This window comes from Lemur catta, chromosome 10 (genome assembly GCF_020740605.2).
Source record: "Lemur catta isolate mLemCat1 chromosome 10, mLemCat1.pri, whole genome shotgun sequence".
Lineage (NCBI taxonomy): Eukaryota > Metazoa > Chordata > Mammalia > Primates > Lemuridae > Lemur > Lemur catta.
The window spans coordinates 64,536,118-64,557,439 of NC_059137.1; the positions used below are offsets into that span (position 1 = coordinate 64,536,118).

The 21,322-nt window shown below is 36.6% G+C and overlaps 1 protein-coding gene across 1 annotated transcript in view; it reads left to right on the forward strand.

The window, feature by feature from the left end:
- PGM5 (phosphoglucomutase 5) overlaps positions 1–21,322 on the forward strand; it is a 164,767-nt gene that overhangs the window by 15,604 nt on the left and 127,841 nt on the right. The window contains exons 2-6 of the mRNA XM_045562397.1: positions 3,204–3,366; positions 12,888–13,034; positions 16,012–16,137; positions 20,122–20,312; positions 20,910–21,064. Coding sequence (XP_045418353.1) covers positions 3,204–3,366; positions 12,888–13,034; positions 16,012–16,137; positions 20,122–20,312; positions 20,910–21,064 — 782 coding nt within the window. The remainder of the gene's footprint in view (positions 1–3,203; positions 3,367–12,887; positions 13,035–16,011; positions 16,138–20,121; positions 20,313–20,909; positions 21,065–21,322) is intronic.

Here is a 21,322-nt window from a genome sequence, read left to right on the forward strand (position 1 = left end):
GGAAAGTGTAGTTCTGGCTGGGCAGCTGTTCCTCTGCAACAGCTCTGTGCTATGGGGGGGGGCATACATTTTTGTGACTGCTCCCCAAGTCTACACACTTTTCATAATTTTCCTTTTAAATGTCTGAACAATATTCCATAAGTTGATACATCACACTTTATTTAACAGGTTCTTCATTATTAGACATTTATAAAGATTGTTTTTAAATTTTAATTTTTTAATAAATGGCACTGCAGGAAGCATCTACATATATATACTTTTCTCCTTTTAAAAGGTTGTCTTTGAGAATAATTCTGAAAAATGGGAGATAGAGAAAATTATTAACAAAAGTTACAAATATTTTTCAGGTTCTTGGCTCTCCAGGATTATTACTTGAGGGCAGTGACTAGATTGTATTCATTTCTTTATCACTAGGGTCTTCTATATTGCTATTGAGTATGGTAGGTCCTCAATAAAATGAGTTGAATGACTACATACGTTTGATAATAAGAGCATATGGAAAATAATTTATCATGGCTCTGGATAATAATATGAGTGTAATTATTGTCCCTTGTCTTTCGTGTCTTGATTAATGGCACCACTATCCATCACGCTATTCCAGGTATAAAGCTGAGAGTTAGTCTTCAACCCTTCCTCACTGCTTCTATATTAGCTATTTATTGCTGTGTAGGAAATTACCACAGAACTTAGCGGCTTAAAGCAGCAACATATATGTATTATCTCACAGATTCTGTGAGACAGGAGAGGGGTTGTCTGGCTTGGGAACTCTCATGAGGTCATAGTCACATGTTGATAGGGCTTTTGCCTTACGAAGGCTTGAAGGGGCTGGAGGATTCATTGCAAGATAGCTCAGTCACATGGCTGGCAAGGTGTTGCTGGCTGTTGGCAGGAGGTCTTGGTTTGTCTCCACAGGGTTCCTTGAGTGTCTTCATGATATGGTGGCTGTCCTCTCCCAGAATGAACAGTCTAAGAGAGCAGGGCAGAAGTGTCCATGTCATTTGTGACCTCACCTTGGAAGCCACACACTATCACTTTTGCGGTATCATACTGGTTGCCCACATCTGTGCTATTCAGTGTGGGAGGGGACTGCACAAAGGCATAAATGGTAGAAGGCCATGGTTGGGGCCATGTTGGAAGCTGGCCACCACAGCTCCTCTCTTTCATAGTCCAGTTCATCTCATCTTCAGCTCATTCTTCTTCCAAAAATCTATGTGAGATCGAGTAACTCCTCTTCATTTCTGCTGCCTCTAGCTTGGTCCAAGATACTATCAACGCTCCACTGGGATAGCCTCCCATCTGGTCTTCCTCCTTCTCATCTTGCTACTCTTCTATATATTTTTCACATAGCAGTCATTCGTCATTCATTTATTTTTTTCTATTAATTTATCCAGCAAATATTTATTGTGCACTTACCACATGCCAGGTTTGTTCTAGGTTTTTGGGATATTTCAGTAAAACAGTCCTTGAGGCTTGTATACAGTGGGGAAATAAATAATATGGAAAATATTAGGTGGCAATATTTGTGATGTAGGAAATTATAGCAGGTAAGGGAAATAGAGAACAATAGGGAAGTTATGGACTTATGGGTACTGCATTATACAGGGCTGTCAAGGGTGCTATGTTGCTTAGGCAACACTGAAACAGAAACCTCTTGGACAGAACATGGGGAGCAAGTATGTGAATAACTGGGTAAGAGTGTTCTAAGCTGAGGGAAGAGAAAATGCAAAGTCCCTGAGGCAGGATCATGTTTGGTGTGTTTGAGGAAGAAACAGCAAGCTGTTACCATGGCTGGACAGAGGGAGGGTGGGAAATGGAGAATGGTAGGTGATGGGGGCAAGACCATGTAGGGCCTTGTAGACTCTGATGAGGACTTTGGTGTTTATTTGCTTATAACCTGTTTCCTCTACTTGGAAATACATACTCTGTAGATGTGGTGTGTGGGTATTTCCATACTAAATCATCCCAAGACTACCCTGCTTTTGGAGTTTTTGTGTTTGCTCTTTTTGTGTCTCCTGTATCTTTACCCCTCTGTGTGTCTTCCCTCATTGTTATATCTGGTCAGTGACTGACCTCTAGCAATGTTGGTGCCAGGGTAACTTTGCTATTGGACTGGATGCTAGAGCTTGCTTTGGCTTGTGGGCTACGTCAGTATTCGTCAAATGAATTATCTTGGAAGATAGGAGGGGATCCTGTTAAAATGAAGATTCTTATTTGGTAAGTCTTGGATGGACTTTGAAGTTCTGCATTTCTATCAAGCTTGCGGGTGATGCCCATGCTGCCTGTCCTTTAAGTAAGGAGGGAGCTTGGTTGCCAAGCTTGGCTGCACACTGGAATCACCTATGAAGCTTTAAAAACTACTAATGTCTGGATCTTGCCCCCAGAGATTGCAATATAATTAGTCTGGAACATAGTCTGAGTACTGGGATTTTAAAAGACTTTATAAGTGATTCTAATTTGTAGAAACATTTGAAAACTACTGGATTGGATGACATTGAATGCTATTTTAAAACAAAGTGTAGTGAATAATGTTCTTCAGGGCTGTGTTGCTAACTTTCTAAAAAGTCAGTTTTGTAGCTACAGGAGTCTGTCCACACCCATGGATGACCTCCAGATCTTGGCTTAGCATGACTGGATAGTTTCTCCAATGTCCTAAGCACTTGTTGTCACTTAGCAGCAGAAATAGAATTTCTGCCTTCAGGAGAGTGGTAGTTCCTGAAAAGTATAGTTAAAATGTGCCTGCTGACAATGAGTTGTAGTAAACCAGGTCCCCTGCTCTGTGAGCTTGTTCCCGGGTCAAGAGAGCAGGGGAAGCTGAGAAGCACTCCTTTCTTTATTCTTGTAATTTCTAGTGTGTTCACGTGCATAGTTTCTGAGTCAGCACCCAACTAAGAACATTTTGTGTGGTTCAAGCTAACCCCTTGGTCATCAAAAGCAGATGTTTCAAACTACTGAAGATCATTGAGGCATATCCTATTTACAGATTAATCATTGATGGCTAGAAGGGTGTTCCCCAAATGGTTTTAGACACATTGGGTAGGAGAGATAATGCAAGAGCTCTTCCTACCTCTCCTCCCCTAAACTAAAGCCCATTCATTTCATTTTGCCAAGTGATTGTGTGTTAACAGAGCCTGGGACACTTTCCTGTTGAAATGCTTTCAGTCCCTTGCAACTGGATTTACTTTTCTTTTTCCTGGATGGTCTAGATTGGACGACTGATTATTGGACAGAATGGCATTTTGTCAACACCTGCAGTTTCCTGCATTATCAGGAAGATCAAGGCAGCTGGTGGAATCATCCTAACAGCCAGCCATTGCCCTGGAGGACCAGGGGGAGAGTTTGGAGTGAAGTTTAATGTTGCCAATGGAGGTATGTGGTTCAGAGTATGCCTGAATAATCATGATTTCTTTCCTCTTATATTATCATAGTCTTACAATGACCCTCTGGTGGTAGACAAGCAAGGTGGAGAGGAAATGGCCCAGAAAACTCCAATGAGGTGCCTATGGTGATCTGACAAGAAAGTGGCATAACGGGCTCTTGAACTCATTTGGTTGGTCTCTTGTGGTCCTGTACTCCTCAGCACAGTGAAATGGTTGAATAGTTGATACTTATCTGATATGACAGGACTCTGGGTTCTAAAGTTGAAACATACCATGACGGTCACTTAGACCATTCCCCTCATTTTACAGATGAACAAATTGAAGCTCTAAGAGGCCGAGTTACTGCTGAAGGCCACATGGTCATGCAGGGTCAGACAAATGATTTTTAGCTTAAGTTCAGGGCTCTTGCTTTCTCACAGTGTTAACTTTCTGTCACTGAAATGCACAGAATTATTTCACTTTTTCTTATATTTATAGCAGTTTACAACTTGGAGGTCCTCGTGGGGGGTGGGATGTATACATAGGAATGAATTTCTTAAAAAAAAATTGAACATACATAAAAGGAAGGGTAATAATAGACACCATGTATCCATTCCTTAGCTTTTCCATTTTGCTTATCATTTTTTCTGAAGAATTTTAAGGCAAATTATAGCATGAGGACATTTCACAGCTATTTTTTTATTCATCTCTTAAAAATAAAGACATATTCCTGCATAATTATATTAACACACCTAACAAAAATGATAATTTTCTAATATCATGTGAAACCTAATCTATAGTCAAATTTTCCCAGTGATCCCCAAAATGTTATTTACAGCTGTTATATTCAAATCAGGAGCCATCTTAGAACCATGTATTTGGTTGTTAAGTCTCTTAAATCTTTTAAAATCTAGAACATTGAGTCTGTTTGTGTGTGTGGGTGGGAGCTGAATTTTAACCAACAACAATTACCATTATGAATTATCTCTGGTTCCAGGCAAAACAGTGCATTCTGAAGGGAAATTTTATTATCTCTCCCTCCTTGAAGCCACTTTATATATTATCCAAAAAAATAAACTATTTATGTTGAGTGTTTTAAAAAAAGAACCACCATAATCACAAAGCAAAAAACTATAGTAGATACACAAATAAGAAAGAGAAAGGAATCAAACTTAGCACCACAGAAAATCACCAAATCATAAACGTAGACAACAAGAGAGAAAGAAAGAAACAAATGGTCTACAAAGCAACCAGAAAACAGTTAACAAAATGACAGGAGTAAATTATTACCTGTCAATAATAACCTTGAATGTAAGTGGATTAAACTCTCTAATAAAGGACTTAGAATGGCTGAGTGGATAAAAACAAAAGATCCAACTATGTGCTGTCTACAGGAGACCTGTTTTAGTTTTAAGAACACATATAGGCTGAAAGTTAAGAGATGGAAGAAGATATTTCATGCACAGAGTAATCAAAAGAAAGCGTAAGTGGCTATACTTATATCAGGTAAAATAGATTTCAAGTCAAAAACTGTTACAAGAGACAAAGAAGGTCATTATTTAATGATAAAGGGGTCAATTCATCAGGAAGATATAACAGTTGTAAATATATATGCACCTAACGTCGAAGTACCTAAATATATAAAACAAATATTAATGGACATGAAAAAAGAAATAGATAGCAATATAATAATAGTAGGGGACTTCAACACCCCACTTTCAACAATGGATGGATCAGTCAGACAGAAAATTAACAAGGAAATACTGAAACTGAACTGCTGTTTAGACCAAATGGATCTAATAGACATATAGAGAACTTTCCATTTGATGGCAGCTGAATATACATTCTTCTGTAGTGTACATGGAATGTTCTCCAGGATAGACCATATGTTAGGCCACAAAACAAGTCTTAGCAAATTCAAGAAAATTTAAATCATATCTAGTATTGTTTCCAACCACAACAGTGTGAAACTAGAAATCAGTAACAGGAGGAATCTTGGAAAATTCGCAAATATATAGAAATTAAATAATATGCTTCTGAACAACCAATGGGTCAAAGAAGAAATAAAAAAAATACCTTGAGGCATATGACCAATGGAAACACAGCATGTCAAAACCTGTGGGATGCAGCAAAAGCAGTTCTAAGAGGGTATTTTGTAGCAATAATGCCTAGATTAAAAAAGATGGTACATGTATACCATGGAGTACTACTCAGCCATAAAAAGGATGAATTAATGCCTTTTGCAATAATTTGAATGGAACTGGAGACATTTCTCCTAAGTGAAGTATCTCAAGAATGGAAAAACAAGCACTACACTTACTCATTATTAAATTGGAACTAACTGATGAGCACACATATGCACAGAGGAAAGTAAAACTCAGTGGAAATCAAGCAGGGCTGGTGGGGAGGAGGGGATGGATGAAAACCTACTTAATTGGTACAGTGAACACTATTTGGGTGATGGGCACACCTATAGCTGTGACTCAAGCATTACAAAAATAATTCATGTAATCAAAAACATTTGTACCCCATTAATATTTTGAAATAAAAAAATAAGAAAGATCTTAAATAAATAGGCTAACATTACACCTCAAGGGCATAGAAAAAGAAGAACAAACTAAACCCAAAGCTAGAAGAAGGAAGGAAATGATGAAGATCAGAACAGAAATAAATAAAACAGAAAACAGAAAAGACACAGGAAAAAATGAATAAAACCAAGAGTTGGTTGGAAAAATAAGCAAAATCAACAAACCCCTGGCTAGACTAAGAAAAAAAGACAACTCAAATAAATAAAATCAGAAATGAAAGTGTAGACTTTACAACAGATGCCTCATAAATAAAAAAGATCCTAAGGGACTATTATGAACAATTATATGACAACAAATTGGATAACCTAGAGTGGATGATTAAATTCCTAGAAAAATGTAACCTACCAACATTAAATCAGGAAGAAACAGAAAGTTTGAACAGACCAATAGGAAAGAGATTGAAGAAGTAATTTAAACCATTCCAACTTAGAAAAGCCTGGGACTAGATAGCTTCACAGCTGAATTCTACCAAACATTCAAAGAAGAATTAATACCAATACTTCTTAAACTCTTCCCAAAAATAGAGCTAGAGGGGATACTTCCAAATACGTTTTAAGAGACCAGCATTACCTTGATACCTAAGCCAGACAAAGACTCTACAAAAAAAAGAAAACTACAGGCAAATGTCTCTGATGAATATTGTTGCAAAAATCCTCAATAAAATATTTGCAAACCAAATTCAACAGCACATCAATAAGATTATACATCATGACCAAGTGGGAATTATCCCTAGCATACAGGGCTGATTTAACATATACAAATCAATCAATGTGATATATCATATTAACAGAATGCAAGATAAAAACCACATTATCATCTCAATCGATGCAGGAAAAGCATTTGACAAAGTTCAGCATCTTTTCTTGATAAAAACTCTTTGCAGTTTAGATATGGAAAGAACGTTCCTTAACATATTAATAATAAAAGTCATTTATGAAAAACCCACAGTTATCCTCATAATCAGTGGGGAACAACTGAAAACTTTTCCACTAAGATCTGGTACAAGTCAGGAATACTCACTCACCACTTCTATTCAACATAGTACTGGAAGTACTAGCAAAAGCAATTAGACAAGAAAAAGAAATAAGAGGCATCCAAATTGGAAAGGAAGAAGTAAAATTATCTCTGATTGCATTTTCTACATAGAGGATTATGTCATCCTCCATGATCCTCTATGTAAAAACCCTAAAGATTCCACAAAAAACTGTTAGAACTAATAAATGAATTCAGTAAGTTGCAGGATACAAAATCAACTACAAAATCAGTAGCACTACAAAATCTACACAAATGATGACCTAAGCTGAAAAAGAAATTTAAAAAAATCCCATTTATGATCGCATAAAAAATACTTAGGAATAAATTTAACCAAGGAGACAAAAAACTTGTACACCAAAATCTATAAAACACTGATGCAAGATATTTAAGAAGACATAAATAAATAGAAAGATATCCTGTATTCATGGATCAGAAGAATTAATATTGTTAAAATGTCCATGCCACTCAAAGCAATATATAGATTTAGTACAATACTTATCAAAATTCCAATAACATGCTTCACAGAAATAGAAAAGAAAATACCATAATTCATATGGAACTACAGAAACCTCCAAATAACCAAAGCAATACTGAGGGAAAAAAAATTGAAAGCATCATACTTCCTGGTTTAAAATTATATTACAAAGCTATAGTAATCAAAATAGTATGGCACTGGCATAGAAACAGAAACAGGGATGACTAGAACAGAAGAGAGGCCCAGAAATAAATTCAAGCATATATGGTCAACTAATTTTTGGCAAGGGCACCAAGAAGACACAATGGGGAAAGGATAGTTTCTTCAACAAATGATGCTAGGAAAACTGGATTTACACATGCAAAAGAATGAAATTGTACCCTTATCTTAGACCACACACAAAAATCAACTGTAAATGGATAAAAAAACTAAATGTAAGACCCAAAACTATAAAACTCCTGGAAGAGAATATAGGAGAAAATCTCCTTGACATTACTCCAAAACCTCAGGCTACAAAAGCAAAAATAAATAAATGAGACTACATCAAACTAAAAAGCTTGTGCATAGCAAAGGAAACAATTAACAAAATGGAAAGGCTACAAACCTACAAACTGGGAAAAAATATATGCAAACCACATATCTGATTAAGGGTTAATATCCAAAATTTATAAATAACTCTTACAACTCAATAGCAGAAAAACAAATAATCTGATTTAAAAATGAGCAAAAGACCTGAACAGACATTTCTTCAAAGAAGGTGTAAAAATGGCCAAGAGACAGACATGAAAAGGTTGTCAACATCACCGATCATCAGGGAAATGCAAATTAATACCACCATGAGATGTCACCTCACACTCATTAGGGTGGCTATTGTTAGGAAGGCAAGAGATAACAAATGCTGGCAAGGGTGTGGGGAAAAGGGAACCCCAGTACACTGTTGGTGGGAATATAGATTGGTACAGATATTATGGAAAACAGTATGGAGATTCCTAAATAAATTAAAAATAGAACTACCATACGACCCAGCAATCCCTCTTCTGGACATCAAAGGAAATGAAATCACCACTTCGTAAAGATACCTGCACACCCATATTTGCTGCAGCATTATTCACAATAGTCAAGATAAGGAAACAACTTTGGTGTCTGTTGATGGTGGACAAATGGATAAAGAAAATGTGTATATATATTTTATTTATATATATACACACACACACATTATATATACACACACATATATACAATGGAATATTATTCAGCCTTAGAAAAGGAAGAACATCCTACGCTTTGCAACATGGATTGACCTGGAGGACATTATGCCAAGTGAAACAAGCCAGGCACAAATAAAAATATTGTATGATCTCACTTATCTGTAGAATCTAAAAAAAAAAGTCAAATATACAGAGATAGAGAATAAAACAGTGGTTACCAAGGGTTAGTGGGGTGGGAGAGGAAACAAGATGTAGGTCAAAGGACTCTAAATTTCTAAGTTATAGGTAAAACACATAGAGAAGCATTTTTATTTTGATTTAAATAAACATTCTGACATATGTTTAGAAGGAAAAGCTTTTTTGAATCCTATGTAAGCTCCAGGGAAAAATAAACATATGAGATCAATTTATTTTTTTTTAATTTGTTATACCTCACTTTGAAATAAAAAAAATAAACTACTCTGTCAAAAAAAAATAGCAGATGTGTAGGATGAACAAGTCTAGAGATCTAATGTATAACATGAGGACTATGGTTAATATAATTGTATTGTATTAGTGAGTTTTGTTAAATAAGTAGATTTTAGCTGCTTATCACAGAAAATAACTATGTGGGATGATAGACATGTTAATCTGCTTCACCATAGTAACCATTTTACTATCTACATGTATCCCATAGCATCATGTTGTAAACCTCAAATATACACATATTCACAATAGAATTTACTTAAAAAAACACCACATAAGTGCACTATCTTTGAAGGTACGATAAGAGATGTGCTGCTTCACTAAAAAAGTACATCCGGCATCTATGTCTAATCTTGCAGCAGCTATTGAGGATTTCAGGAAAAACACCATTTTCAGATATTCTGTATGCTGATCACATGGGAAATTGGGCTTAGAAAATGGTAATTTATAGGGAAATGTGATACAGCTGTATATATAAATTACCAAACTAAATGGATTTCAAGTAAGCATTTAAAATTAATATCTGGTTTCATATCTTGCAACAGTATCTCGGTTATCTCTATGATAGCTTGTAAAATATAAGGGAAGAAAAGTATAATTTGTAGACAAAATCACAGGAGGTTATGAGACCTACTCAGCCATAACCCTGAATGGGGAGTGGGAGTTGAACTCATAACTCAACCTTTGACTATGTGCAAAATCCTTCCTCTAACATTTAATTCTTCATGTTTGCAATATCTCAGCACCTTTAATGAAATTAACATTCCTAATGGCACATAGAGAGATTCAATTGGTTTCTTCCTGCTAAAAGGAGAATATGTTTTACCATAACATCCTTCTGAGATTGCAGGCATTCATCTCTTCTGATTGTGTATCGTACACCTGATTGTGTATCATACACCTGATTATGTGTCCACAGATACATCTTATGGAATGAGTTAAAGGACTAAGTGTCCATAGAGGCAGCACATCCAGGGAAAAATGGGACACATTTGGAGCTATGTTGCTTTTTAAATATATTTACAGAACATGACCATTCTGAGCATGTTTTTAATTAGAAGGGAAGATGCTAGCGGCGAGGGGAAATGGAAACAAAGATAAATAAACTGATGTTTTGAATACTTGTAATGTGCTAGGAGCTCTGCTCGGCACTTTTCATACATTATCCCATGTAATCTTCATAACAACTTGGTGATGTAACTGAGGAATAAAATGGTTAAAAAAGCTTGACCAGTATCACACAATGAGTAAGTTGCGGAGCTAACTTAAACTCTAGATGGAAGGGGGCAGAACTTCTGAGTAAACAGGCAAAGATGTATAAAGATGCAACTTTGAGGAATGTAGAATAGAAGTTTTGGGAAATAGTTGCCTGTATCTGTTTAAATATGAAGATAATGGGACAAGAAGAGAGAAGGGACTTGGGATAAATGGAAATGATTTGTAAAAGGTACTCTGGGAAATTTGTTGAGGATTCTTGAGAAGTTGTGAGGATGAAGGTGAAGTTGAGGACCCTCATTCTTAGGGGGAGCCAGTTTGTGTGATTTCATGACTGCCCCCGTCAGTGCATGGCAGTCTGGGAATAGCAGCAGTAGGAGCAGATGATGATGGTGTCCTGAGATTGGCGAGTGATAATGTGGTCATGAGAGGGCATCCAGAGGGATAGTGATCGTTAAGAGTGTTCAAGCTGACATCAGACTGTTAGGATTCACATCCAGCCTCTGTGATGTGACCTTGGTTAAGGTACTCCATCTCTTCCAGTTTCAGTTTCTCCATTTGGGAAATGAGGGTAATAATTCCATATAAAGTGTGCAATGTGGTATATGTAAGTTTCAATAAATATTGGCTTGCATTATTATGCTAACAAAGGCATGGCTGGAATGGTGGGCCACAGGGTCCTGTCTGGGATAACAGACCAATGAAACTGAAATAGCCTGATGGCCTGGTATGAATTAAGTGAGGCAGACATCGGGATAGGAGTGAGAAGCTAAGTTCAGAGTCAGCTTGATGGAAGGGAAGGAATTTGTGGACTGAGGAGGCTCACATTTGATACTTTTGAAAGATGGATTTTAAAGAACAATAATATTTAAGGTATGACTGTGCCAGATACTAGTTAAAGTGAAATAAAGAGGAATATCATTGGAGTGGAAGATGTCAAGGACCTTGGAAGTTGTCAAGTAATTCAGACATTGTTGATGAACTCCAAGGTTATCAGCATGTATGGTTGAGTGGCACCATAGACAGTGATCTAGAGTGCTAGAACAGGCTTTACTTTTGGAAACCAGTGTGCATTGGTGTTGAAATTCAGATAGAGACTTCTTGAAAAGATGGACACAGCCAAAGAGCATAGCGTGGTGCCTGGGGTGTAGGGGATGTAGGGGGATTTTCATCATTCTCTGATCTGGCAAGCATAAAAAACACAAAAACTAAACAAAATGACTTATTTTTAAGTTTTGTGAAGGAAAAAAAAAAGTAAGAAGTGAAGGAAAGGACTATCTTTCTTTCTTTGAGGTCTTTACTTTTCCTATACGACAAGAGAATTGTTGGTAAGATCTATTGGGCTGTCTTCTCCCCCACCTATTGGAATGGGGCTATTGCTATTTCTTTTTATGAGCATTTAGTGGGATACAGTGATGGTGCCATATTCTAAGGCAGCATTGTCCAATAGAAATATATTGTGAGTCGCATATATAATTTATAAGTTTTTAGTAGGCACATTACAAAAGTAAAAAAAGTGAAATTAATAATATATTTTATTCAACCTACTATATTCAAAATATCATTTTAACATGTTATCAGCATAAAAATCATTAATGCAATTTATTATGTTTTTCTTCTAACTCTCCAAAATTTGGTGTGCATTTTACAATTATAGCACATCTCAATTTGACTAGCTACATTTCAGGTACTCAACAGCCAAATGTATCTCATGGCTATTGAATTCGACAGTGCAGCTCTAAGGATTGGAATATAAAATAAACCAAGAAACAATTTTGTTCAGTAGAAAGTTACAATGTAGTTGGCCAGTGAGATTCATGCACAAAGCTATCTATATTTATATTTATATTTTAGATCTTTCAATCTACTTATTTATTTGATTCCCAACCTTGTTGCAAAAAAATATCTAAAGTGGCTTGCATTAAGATATACACATTAAAAAGAAAAAAATAAAAGGAGAACAAGTATTGCTTTCATTTTCAATTCATGTTCAATTTTTAGTTGAGCCTCATTTTAAAACCTTGGGAGTAATGAGAGATTGTGAGTTGGGGAAAATAATTAATTTACCCTGTTAAGCTCACATATCAATGTGGCAGCAGAGCTGGGAGTAGAAATCATATTTTATTTCTCTAGGTGCACTTGGGAAGCTGCAGTGTAAATCTGGGATCCCTCACTTCTGTCAAATGCATATCCTGTTTGTGTCTCATATCCTGAATAAAGCTGATTACATAACCGGGTCTCCCTGGCAGGTGTGAAACTATTTTTAGGGAAGACGTATCATTGCTTAGAAGTGGATTAAAACAAACAAACATGTGGGTTACCAGTCTGCATAGAACAGGTGAGGCTGACCAAATTTCCTCCATTGTGGATGACATAGTGGATGCCAGCATAAGAAATAGCAAGGCTAATTGAACTGTGAACCGTTGCTCATTGTTTAGAGAATAAATGAATCTCTCCTACGTGGTGGGAGGGGATGGTAACATTTCTGTCATTGAAACTCCTGAGACTTTTTAAAAAATGTATTTTTTTGGTGTTCAAATTTTAGGTCCTGCACCAGATGTTGTCTCAGACAAAATCTATCAGATCAGCAAAACAATTGAGGAATATGCCATATGTCCTGATCTTCGAATCGATTTATCTCGACTAGGAAGACAAGAATTTGATCTGGAGAACAAATTCAAACCATTCAGAGGTAATAGAGGAATTATATTTTGAAGTAGTCAGAATAACTCCATTGACAGGGGTGACTGTGGTTTCTGCAGGGAAGTGTACTCATGAAAATTATTGAATTATCAGTCTCGGGGTGACTCTTGATAAATATGTGGACACTGAAGGTAGTGCAGAGAGAAATGAGAGTAGCCAAGATATTCAGAACTAGAGACTTTCAAAAACCACTTGTCAAACTCCACATAATTTTCAACATAGGAACAATTTCATGGTTGACTCCATTATAGCATTCCAAGAATAGGCTGTGAATTGCCAAAACTTGTCTTTGATTTTCTAAGCTATGAAGGTGAAGATGCTGGAATACCTTAGATAGTTAAGAAGAGACCTAACAAGTCAATGGGGTTATTAAATTTCTCATGGAAGGTAGGAGTTTCTTTTCTAAGCCAGAACCATGTAGATCAGCTTAATTTAACACACAATTTATTGATCACTTGCTCTATATCAGCACTGTTTTAGGAGATTTTACAAAGGAATTCAGTAACTACCAAATGTATTTTACTCAGGTGATTCAAAAATTAAAAAACCAAAATGAGATTGCCAAAAATATTATATTGCAGAGTGAATATAACTTCTAAAGTAGTCAGAACATAACTTTTTATATTATAGATTAATTTCAAACCATATAGTATTAACATTAATACCATGTATGTACACATCATTTCCCCCTCTATTTTATCCTGTTGCTTTTTTCTAGAAGGCATGCAAGTAGCAACAGAATTAACATGTTTTACTCTGTTAGTGCCCCTATAAGCTTGAATACAGTTTTGTGCTAAGATGGTATCATTATTTTTCAAGAAATTTAACTTAGCTAAAAAGATAGCTGGTTCATGGACACATGGTATTTTAGGAACAGAGAAAAGTTTAAAATGGACTGTTAAGGGATCACAGTGTCGGACCAATGCTACCAAATCTTTCTCGAAAAGCTTTGAGTCAATTGTTTACTTAGCTAGTGTGCAGAAATGTGTTGAAAGTCATGCTAACTGGAAGCAGTAGTGACTGCTTTTATTAATCTAGCTGAAAGCATGCACATGCATATGCATGCACACTTACGGAATGGCTAGACAATGGAAGGCAAGGGATATGTTATATAAACAAAATGATTTGACTATGCTTGATTACATATGTTTGGAAGGACTATGCTATAAAATGACAGAAAAATCAGGCATTGCCATCAGGAAGAAGTTTTCTTTCTTTCTCACTTGCTTGCTTTCATCTTCACAATTTTTATAGTTGTCCAAGAGACCCCAGTCTTTGGTGACCTCAGATTCAGGCCCATTGCTGCAGCCACATTGCTAGTTGAATGAATTTTCTAAACTGCTACCGATACCAGGAAGTGGGTGGAGGGATTCCCTGGCTCCCAAGAAACAATCTGGAGATAATCATTTGGGATAATTTATGTGCTATATTCTTTCTGTTTCAAATGTTGAGCAATCTTGAGTTGATTGGAAACAAATCAGTCCTTGGCATTTCAACTTAAAGTGTCCGGAGCATGAACTATTTGATATGAACTTTCAGTTTTCACTGACTTCTCCTTGCTTCCCTGTTTTTCGCATTTCTGTTTGACACTATGTGTTATTTGTTATAAAGATCAATGCATTTAGGTAAATAGTTCAAGAATTAAAGAACCAGAATAAAATTGCCAGAAATATTTTATCATAACATAGAGTAAAACTTCTATTCAGGGAACAACCTTTTATTTTATAAATTATTTTTTATTGTAGTAAAATATACATAAAATTTATATTACATAAAATTACCATTTTAACCATTTTTAGGTATACAGTTCATGTGGATTAATTTTTAATTATTTTATAAGTTAATATACCCCTCATATCAAAAGATAATTTTAAACTCTCCATTTCCTTAAAAAGTAATTACATTATATTTGAGTGGACACAAATCCAACATTAATTTAAGTGCAAGAAAAAATATTGTTAGATGTGCACTTGACCAGATGAAGGGATGATTTCATATCACATATTGAAATTTCATCCATTAAATGTTGCATCTGGATTTATAGAAAATTACTGAAGGTGGATTGGTAATATCTTCAATATATGTTTAAGTACTTCAAGGTTCCAAAGTAGTATGTATTTGAAAAATTTGCAGAACAGTGTTCATAAGTTTGAAAATTTAACTATAAACTTAAAAATCAGAGCTCCTGGGCAAATCTTAGTGCCTAAAGTGTCAAATATTTACTATTTCTATGAAAAGTGCTGAGTATTGATTATGGTACTGATTGCTAAGTTTGAAAAATGTAATGTATTCTGGGTTGTTAGTATGTCAAGGAAAAGACTTATTTTGAATTCCTGGTCATTGAGTGATGCCAGATACTAGACAGCATTTGTGTTTAATGGGGATTTCTAGATATTTGCCATTCATCTGGAAATTGGGTACTAGGTCAGATTTCAGGCAAACTCAGGAGTATATTCTTCATTGTTAATTCTGAATCTGGTGGGCACAATGGCATTTGGAAAATAGGGGTCACTTCTTAGGTCACTACTTGATTTGTTTCATACCAGCTGAGTCATTCTTTGGCTAACTCCCACAGGGAAGGCAACTGGATATGCCAGGATGCCCCTTAGCGTTGAGAGGTGTACATTTTTGGGGAAGGAGGCGGTGGAAAGAAGGTGGGGGCAGAGGTAACAGGGCTCATTTTTATATTAATTTATTCTTGTGGTTGATTTTTCACTTGCAAAGAAGAATTTATAACTTGCTAGTATTTACACCCATTCTGCATCTGAAAAGTTTGTAGTATCTTGATTGTGCCTTTATTTGTGATTTTGTCTACCAATGGATGTTTTACTTCTCACATAAGGTGTGGGGCAATGATGGAATTGTCAGGATTTCATGCTATTAGGGTAGTGATTCTTTTTTATGCTTCCAAGTATCTTTCCTGGGTATACAGTCATTGACATTTCCTTTTGTTTTCCTATCTTTAGTGGAGATAGTGGACCCGGTGGATATCTATCTCAACCTCCTTCGAACCATCTTTGACTTTAATGCCATCAAGAGTTTGCTGACTGGGCCCAGCCAACTGAAGATCCGCGTTGATGCAATGCATGGAGGTGAGCCCATGGTTTTCTATAAATCAATGGGCAAGAAATGTCGAGACCTCTACACATGTTGGGTTTTTGAGATTATGAGGAAGGTTGGAGTTATAGATATTCACACATGTGTATGTTCAGATATTTAGAATGTTCTGGAAAACTTCAGGACTCCAATCTCTCTCTTATGATGTGAATGAAAACAAACGTTCAACAAATGAGTCTGAGGCATTCCTGTTTGAGTGTGGAGTGGATAGAGTAATGCTGTAGTTCTTTATTTATTTGATCATGGTACATGCCATAGTTTAAACAGTCAAATAGTTCAAGGTTTATTATGAAAAAAATCTATCCCAAACTCCTTTCTTCCCTCCAATTTCCTGCTTTCCGGAGTCAACCTTCTTCAACTCTTTTAGCTGTTTCTTTTAGTATTTATATCCCTATGACTCAATACCATGACTATATAGCTCCTTGTTGATTTTTCAGCTTTGTGCTTTACAGACTTCACACTGTGGAGGGTGAGTTTGTAGTTATTTTTCACCCTCTCCACCCACCAAATTCAAACAAACTTCCCTAATTTAATTATAGCGTCAGTTTGGTAAGATCAGTATCCACCGTTTACATTATCACAGCACTGCTGAGCTGTGCCACATTTTATATTTCCTTTATAGCACAACTTTTTGATTTCCTTGGAATTAGTAATTGCCTTATTTTCTCATTGCTTGCCTTTTATTAAATGTATTTACCATTATTAACCCCCAGGCTCTTCCCAGTGTCTAAGTCTTCTCCCACTTCATTTTGCTGGAGATCTCTATTTGCTCCACTCTGCCCTGGCTGCTCTCCGAGCCTGTGGGAATCTCCCCTGTCATCATTGTAGTAATTTTCTTTACTTTTCTCCTATGTTGAATTTCCTGTTTTCTGGTTCTTTTGTCTTCCTCTTTCTTGACTTACACCTACATTTTGGAGGAACATGTTTTCCGGGAACTCTGTGAGAGAAAGCTCATGTAGGTAATTGTTTGGACTCATTGCATATCCAAAAATGTCTTTTTTTTTTTCTATGCTCACTCTTGATTGATATGTGTCTGGGCATAAAATCTAAGTTCGATATATTATTTTCCTTCAGAAGTTTGAGGACATTGCTCCACTGCCTAATAACTATTAGTATTGAACTTGAGAAATCAAGTACTATTCTGATTTTTAATCCATTGTGTGAAGCCTGTCTTTTGTCTTCTCTGAAAGCTTTTAGGGCCTTTGACTTATCTCCAGTGTCCCTCCATTCTACAATAGTGAATCTTAGTGTCAGATTATTTATCTCTTTTGTGCTAGGCATTTGACAGGCCCTTTCATTCTGGACACTGTGTCTTTTAACTCTGGAAAATTTCTTGAATTACTTCTTGGGCAATTTCCTCCCTTATTTTCTCTTTGCATTCTTTCCGGGACAGCTACTGTTTAGATATTACCCTCCTGAACTGATCCTTTAATTAGTCTCTTCCTCCCTCCACTCCCCGATTTTCCATCTTTTTATTTTGTTCTACTTTCTGGGAGATTTCCTCCACTTTATCTTCCAGTCCTTCCATTAGGTTCTTCAGTTCCACTATAACATTTTTAAATTTCTCTCCTATTTTTTTTTATTTTCCAACTATTTTCTCATTTAAAAATAGCATCCTAAAAAAAATAAAATAAAAAAATAAAAATAGCATCCTAGTCATGTTCCATGGAGGCTGTATATTTTTAAAGTCAGGTTTACTGAGGTATAATTGACATATGGTAAAACTCACATAAAACTCACTCTTTGCAGGTGTACAGTTTGATAAGATTTGACAAACATATAGTCATGTAACCACTATCACAGTCAAGATATAGAATATTTCCATCACTCCAAAAAGTTTCCTTGTGGCCCTTTGTAGTCAAGCCCTTATTCCTACCCCCCTAACAACCACTCATCTGTTTTCTGTCCCCATAGTTTTGCCTTTTCCAGAAAGCCACATAAATGGAAGCCCACAGTATGTAGCCTTTTGATTCAGGCTTCCTCCCTTCAGCATCATGTTTTTGAAATGCACTCATGGTGTTGCATGGATTAGTGGTTGTCCCTTGTTACTGCTGAGTAGTATTTCATTGTATTGATGTACCACAGTTTGTTTATCCATTCACTGATTGATGAAAATTAGGGTTTTCCCCCTAGTTTTTGGTTATTATAAACAAAACTGCTGTAAACATTCATGAACAAGTCTTTATGGGAACATATGTTTTCATTTGTCTTGGGTAAATACCTAGGAGTGGGACTGCTGAATCATATAATAAGTGTATGCTTAACTTTATGAGAAAATGACAAACTGTTTTCCAAAATAGTTGTACCATTTATGCCACTAGCAGTGCATTAGGGCTCCTGTTTCTCTGTATCCTCACCAACACTTGGTATTATTAGTCTTTTTAATTTTAGCCATTCTACTTGCTGATAAATTTTTGAAAAAGCTTTCTTCTGCCTGTATCAGTTCTGGTTCCTCTGTTTCTCTTTACTCTTTGTTTTTTTTTTTTTTGTCTCATCTGAAGTACATTTCTCAAAATTTTGGTGATCCTTGGCTGTCTGGTATGTTTAAGAGTGAGGGACTAAAAATCTGTTGGGCACTCTGAGCTAATTGTGGGTTTTATACCCCGTGGGCTTTATTCTAAGGGCTTTTGGCTGGGCTGTTCTGTTTTTTCCTGTTGGGTTGATCATATTCACCAGAAAAAGATCTTTCAGGTTCTTGCCTTAGCATTATATGGCCTGAAGGGAAGACAGCTTCTATTTCCAAATAGTTTGAGCAATATTTCTGGGTTTGAAACTGAACAAGCCTGTTTTGTACTGTATGTGCATCTTTGAATCAATTACTCTGGCTGGGGGCTGGAGCACCCTGATTCAGCAGGCCTAAGTTACTTTTTACCTTCTCTGATTTGGGGGAAGTGGGATTTAGCCATACCCAGACCACATGAGCTAAGATGGGGAAGGCAGTGGTTCTTCCAAAGAAATCCCAAATGCTGCATCTAGGGGAAGAGAAATGGGTGCTGGGCAGGCAAAATCAAGAGATGTTCACTATTGGAGGATTGTGTTGTACTGGTGGGAAGTAAGTAGGAAGCAGTACTTCACATATATGTCATCTAGCAAGATTACATGCTGATCACCAAGTGTGCCTTATGTTCTAACCTATTCTTTTGCTCATAATGTTCCTTCCATCTGGATGGCTTCCCGCTCCTAACCCCTGTCAAATTTATATTCTTTCAAGTTCCCTCAGAAATGCTGCTTTCTCCTTAAAGCCTTACCTGTGGTCATTGCTTTTCTTGAGCCACTGGATCTAATTATTTCATAAATATGCATTGATGGACACATCTCTTTTAGTTTTACCGCTGCAGTCACTAATCTACAGCTTTGCCTCACCCCACTGCTAGAGTAAGAGCCCAGTAATGTAGGAACTGTGTACTTTGTATCCCTGCAATATGATCCCTTCAGGTCATAACATAAGAGTTCCATGTTAGGCACTCCATAAATGTTCATTGAACTGGGGAATACTACTACTTAGCATTTATTTTGTAAAATGTGCTTAGTTTTATATGCTTCAGTGGTTTACAATATTTAATTATATACTTGGCAAGACCCAAATGATTGCAGAGACAAAAAACATTGCTAGAGCCCTTTAGTGTTTTTGCATATATTCAGCTAAAGCTTTTAATACATGAAAAACAACAGACAATGAATCATTATTACATAGCTGATTTCTTTCTGGCAATGTTTTAGAAAAGTGTGGGGAGAAAAATTTCATGTAACTGGATTATTGAATACATCTTCCAATGCCTAATACAATAACTGGCACATAGTAGATGTGTAATAAATTCTGTGTTGTGTCTTGAAAAAAACCTGTAGAAATTATCTTTTCCTTATGAGTTATTAAATGGCCTTTCTTGTTCTAACCATAACAAAATACCCTGGGGAAGGGTTCTGAAAATATTTCACATTTCTGTGTATCTTATTTTTAGTTATGGGACCCTATGTGAGAAAAGTTCTGTGTGATGAGCTGGGGGCCCCAGCCAATTCTGCAATAAACTGTGTTCCCCTGGAAGACTTTGGAGGGCAACATCCTGACCCAAACCTGACATATGCAACGACTCTTCTGGAAGCCATGAAAGGAGGGGAATATGGATTTGGAGCTGCATTTGATGCTGATGGGGTAAGTAGAAAAGTTTTTCTGCCTGCTGACCCTTTGACCATATAATGAATCAAGTCTTGGAAATCACAGAATTAATACACACATCTGGAGCTAACACGTTTGGGGTATGTGTGCTCTAACTGGCTCTGCGTCTGCTCTTCTGTGTCATGGCAAAGTATTGCAATTAAATAGCCATTACTTTTCTTAGTTATAGATTGGCATTATGTTATAAAGACGTTGTCTCTTTTTTTAAAAAAATGTTGTTCATGTAACAAACCTTTATGTACAGCTGGTTTGGTTGAAAGCACCATGTTAAGGAACCAGCTATTTCTGCAGGAACCCTGTTCTTCATTCCATTTGGGGGAAAGAAGAAATTAAATATCTGGAGCATGAGGTAGTCATCCACATTTCAACAGGTGGGACATTCCTAGTTGTGTCAAGATTCTCAGCCTTTGATATTCAGGGCTTTAAAAGAAGCTTTCCCATGCTCTCTTTGGCCTCATTCAAGTTATATTATTAAATCTAAGATGACAGTGAAGTGGCTTGTGATGATTATAGGAATGGGCTGTTAGTAGCAGATGCTCCTGTCTGATCATTTTCACACATTCCTTCCCACAGGACCGTTATATGATCCTAGGCCAAAATGGTTTCTTTGTGAGCCCTTCTGACTCCCTGGCCATCATTGCTGCCAACCTCTCTTGCATTCCATACTTTCGTCAGATGGGGGTCCGCGGGTTTGGGAGGAGTATGCCAACCAGCATGGCCCTGGACAGGTAAGCAAGGATGTCACCGTGAGAAACTTTATGGTAGACCTCTGATGTCAATGTCTCCTTCGTTGGTAGGTGGCATTCATTCTCCCCTACTCCATGTGGAACTTGTTGAAAGCACAGGAGCTTAGAGACATGGCATAGTGTACTGGGTAGGAAATGGAGAATCAGGTGGCCTGAGCTGAATTCTTGGTTCTGCCACTTATTAGCTGTGGGAACTTGAAACACACATTTGATAGCTGTGCCTCAGTTTTCTTATCTGTA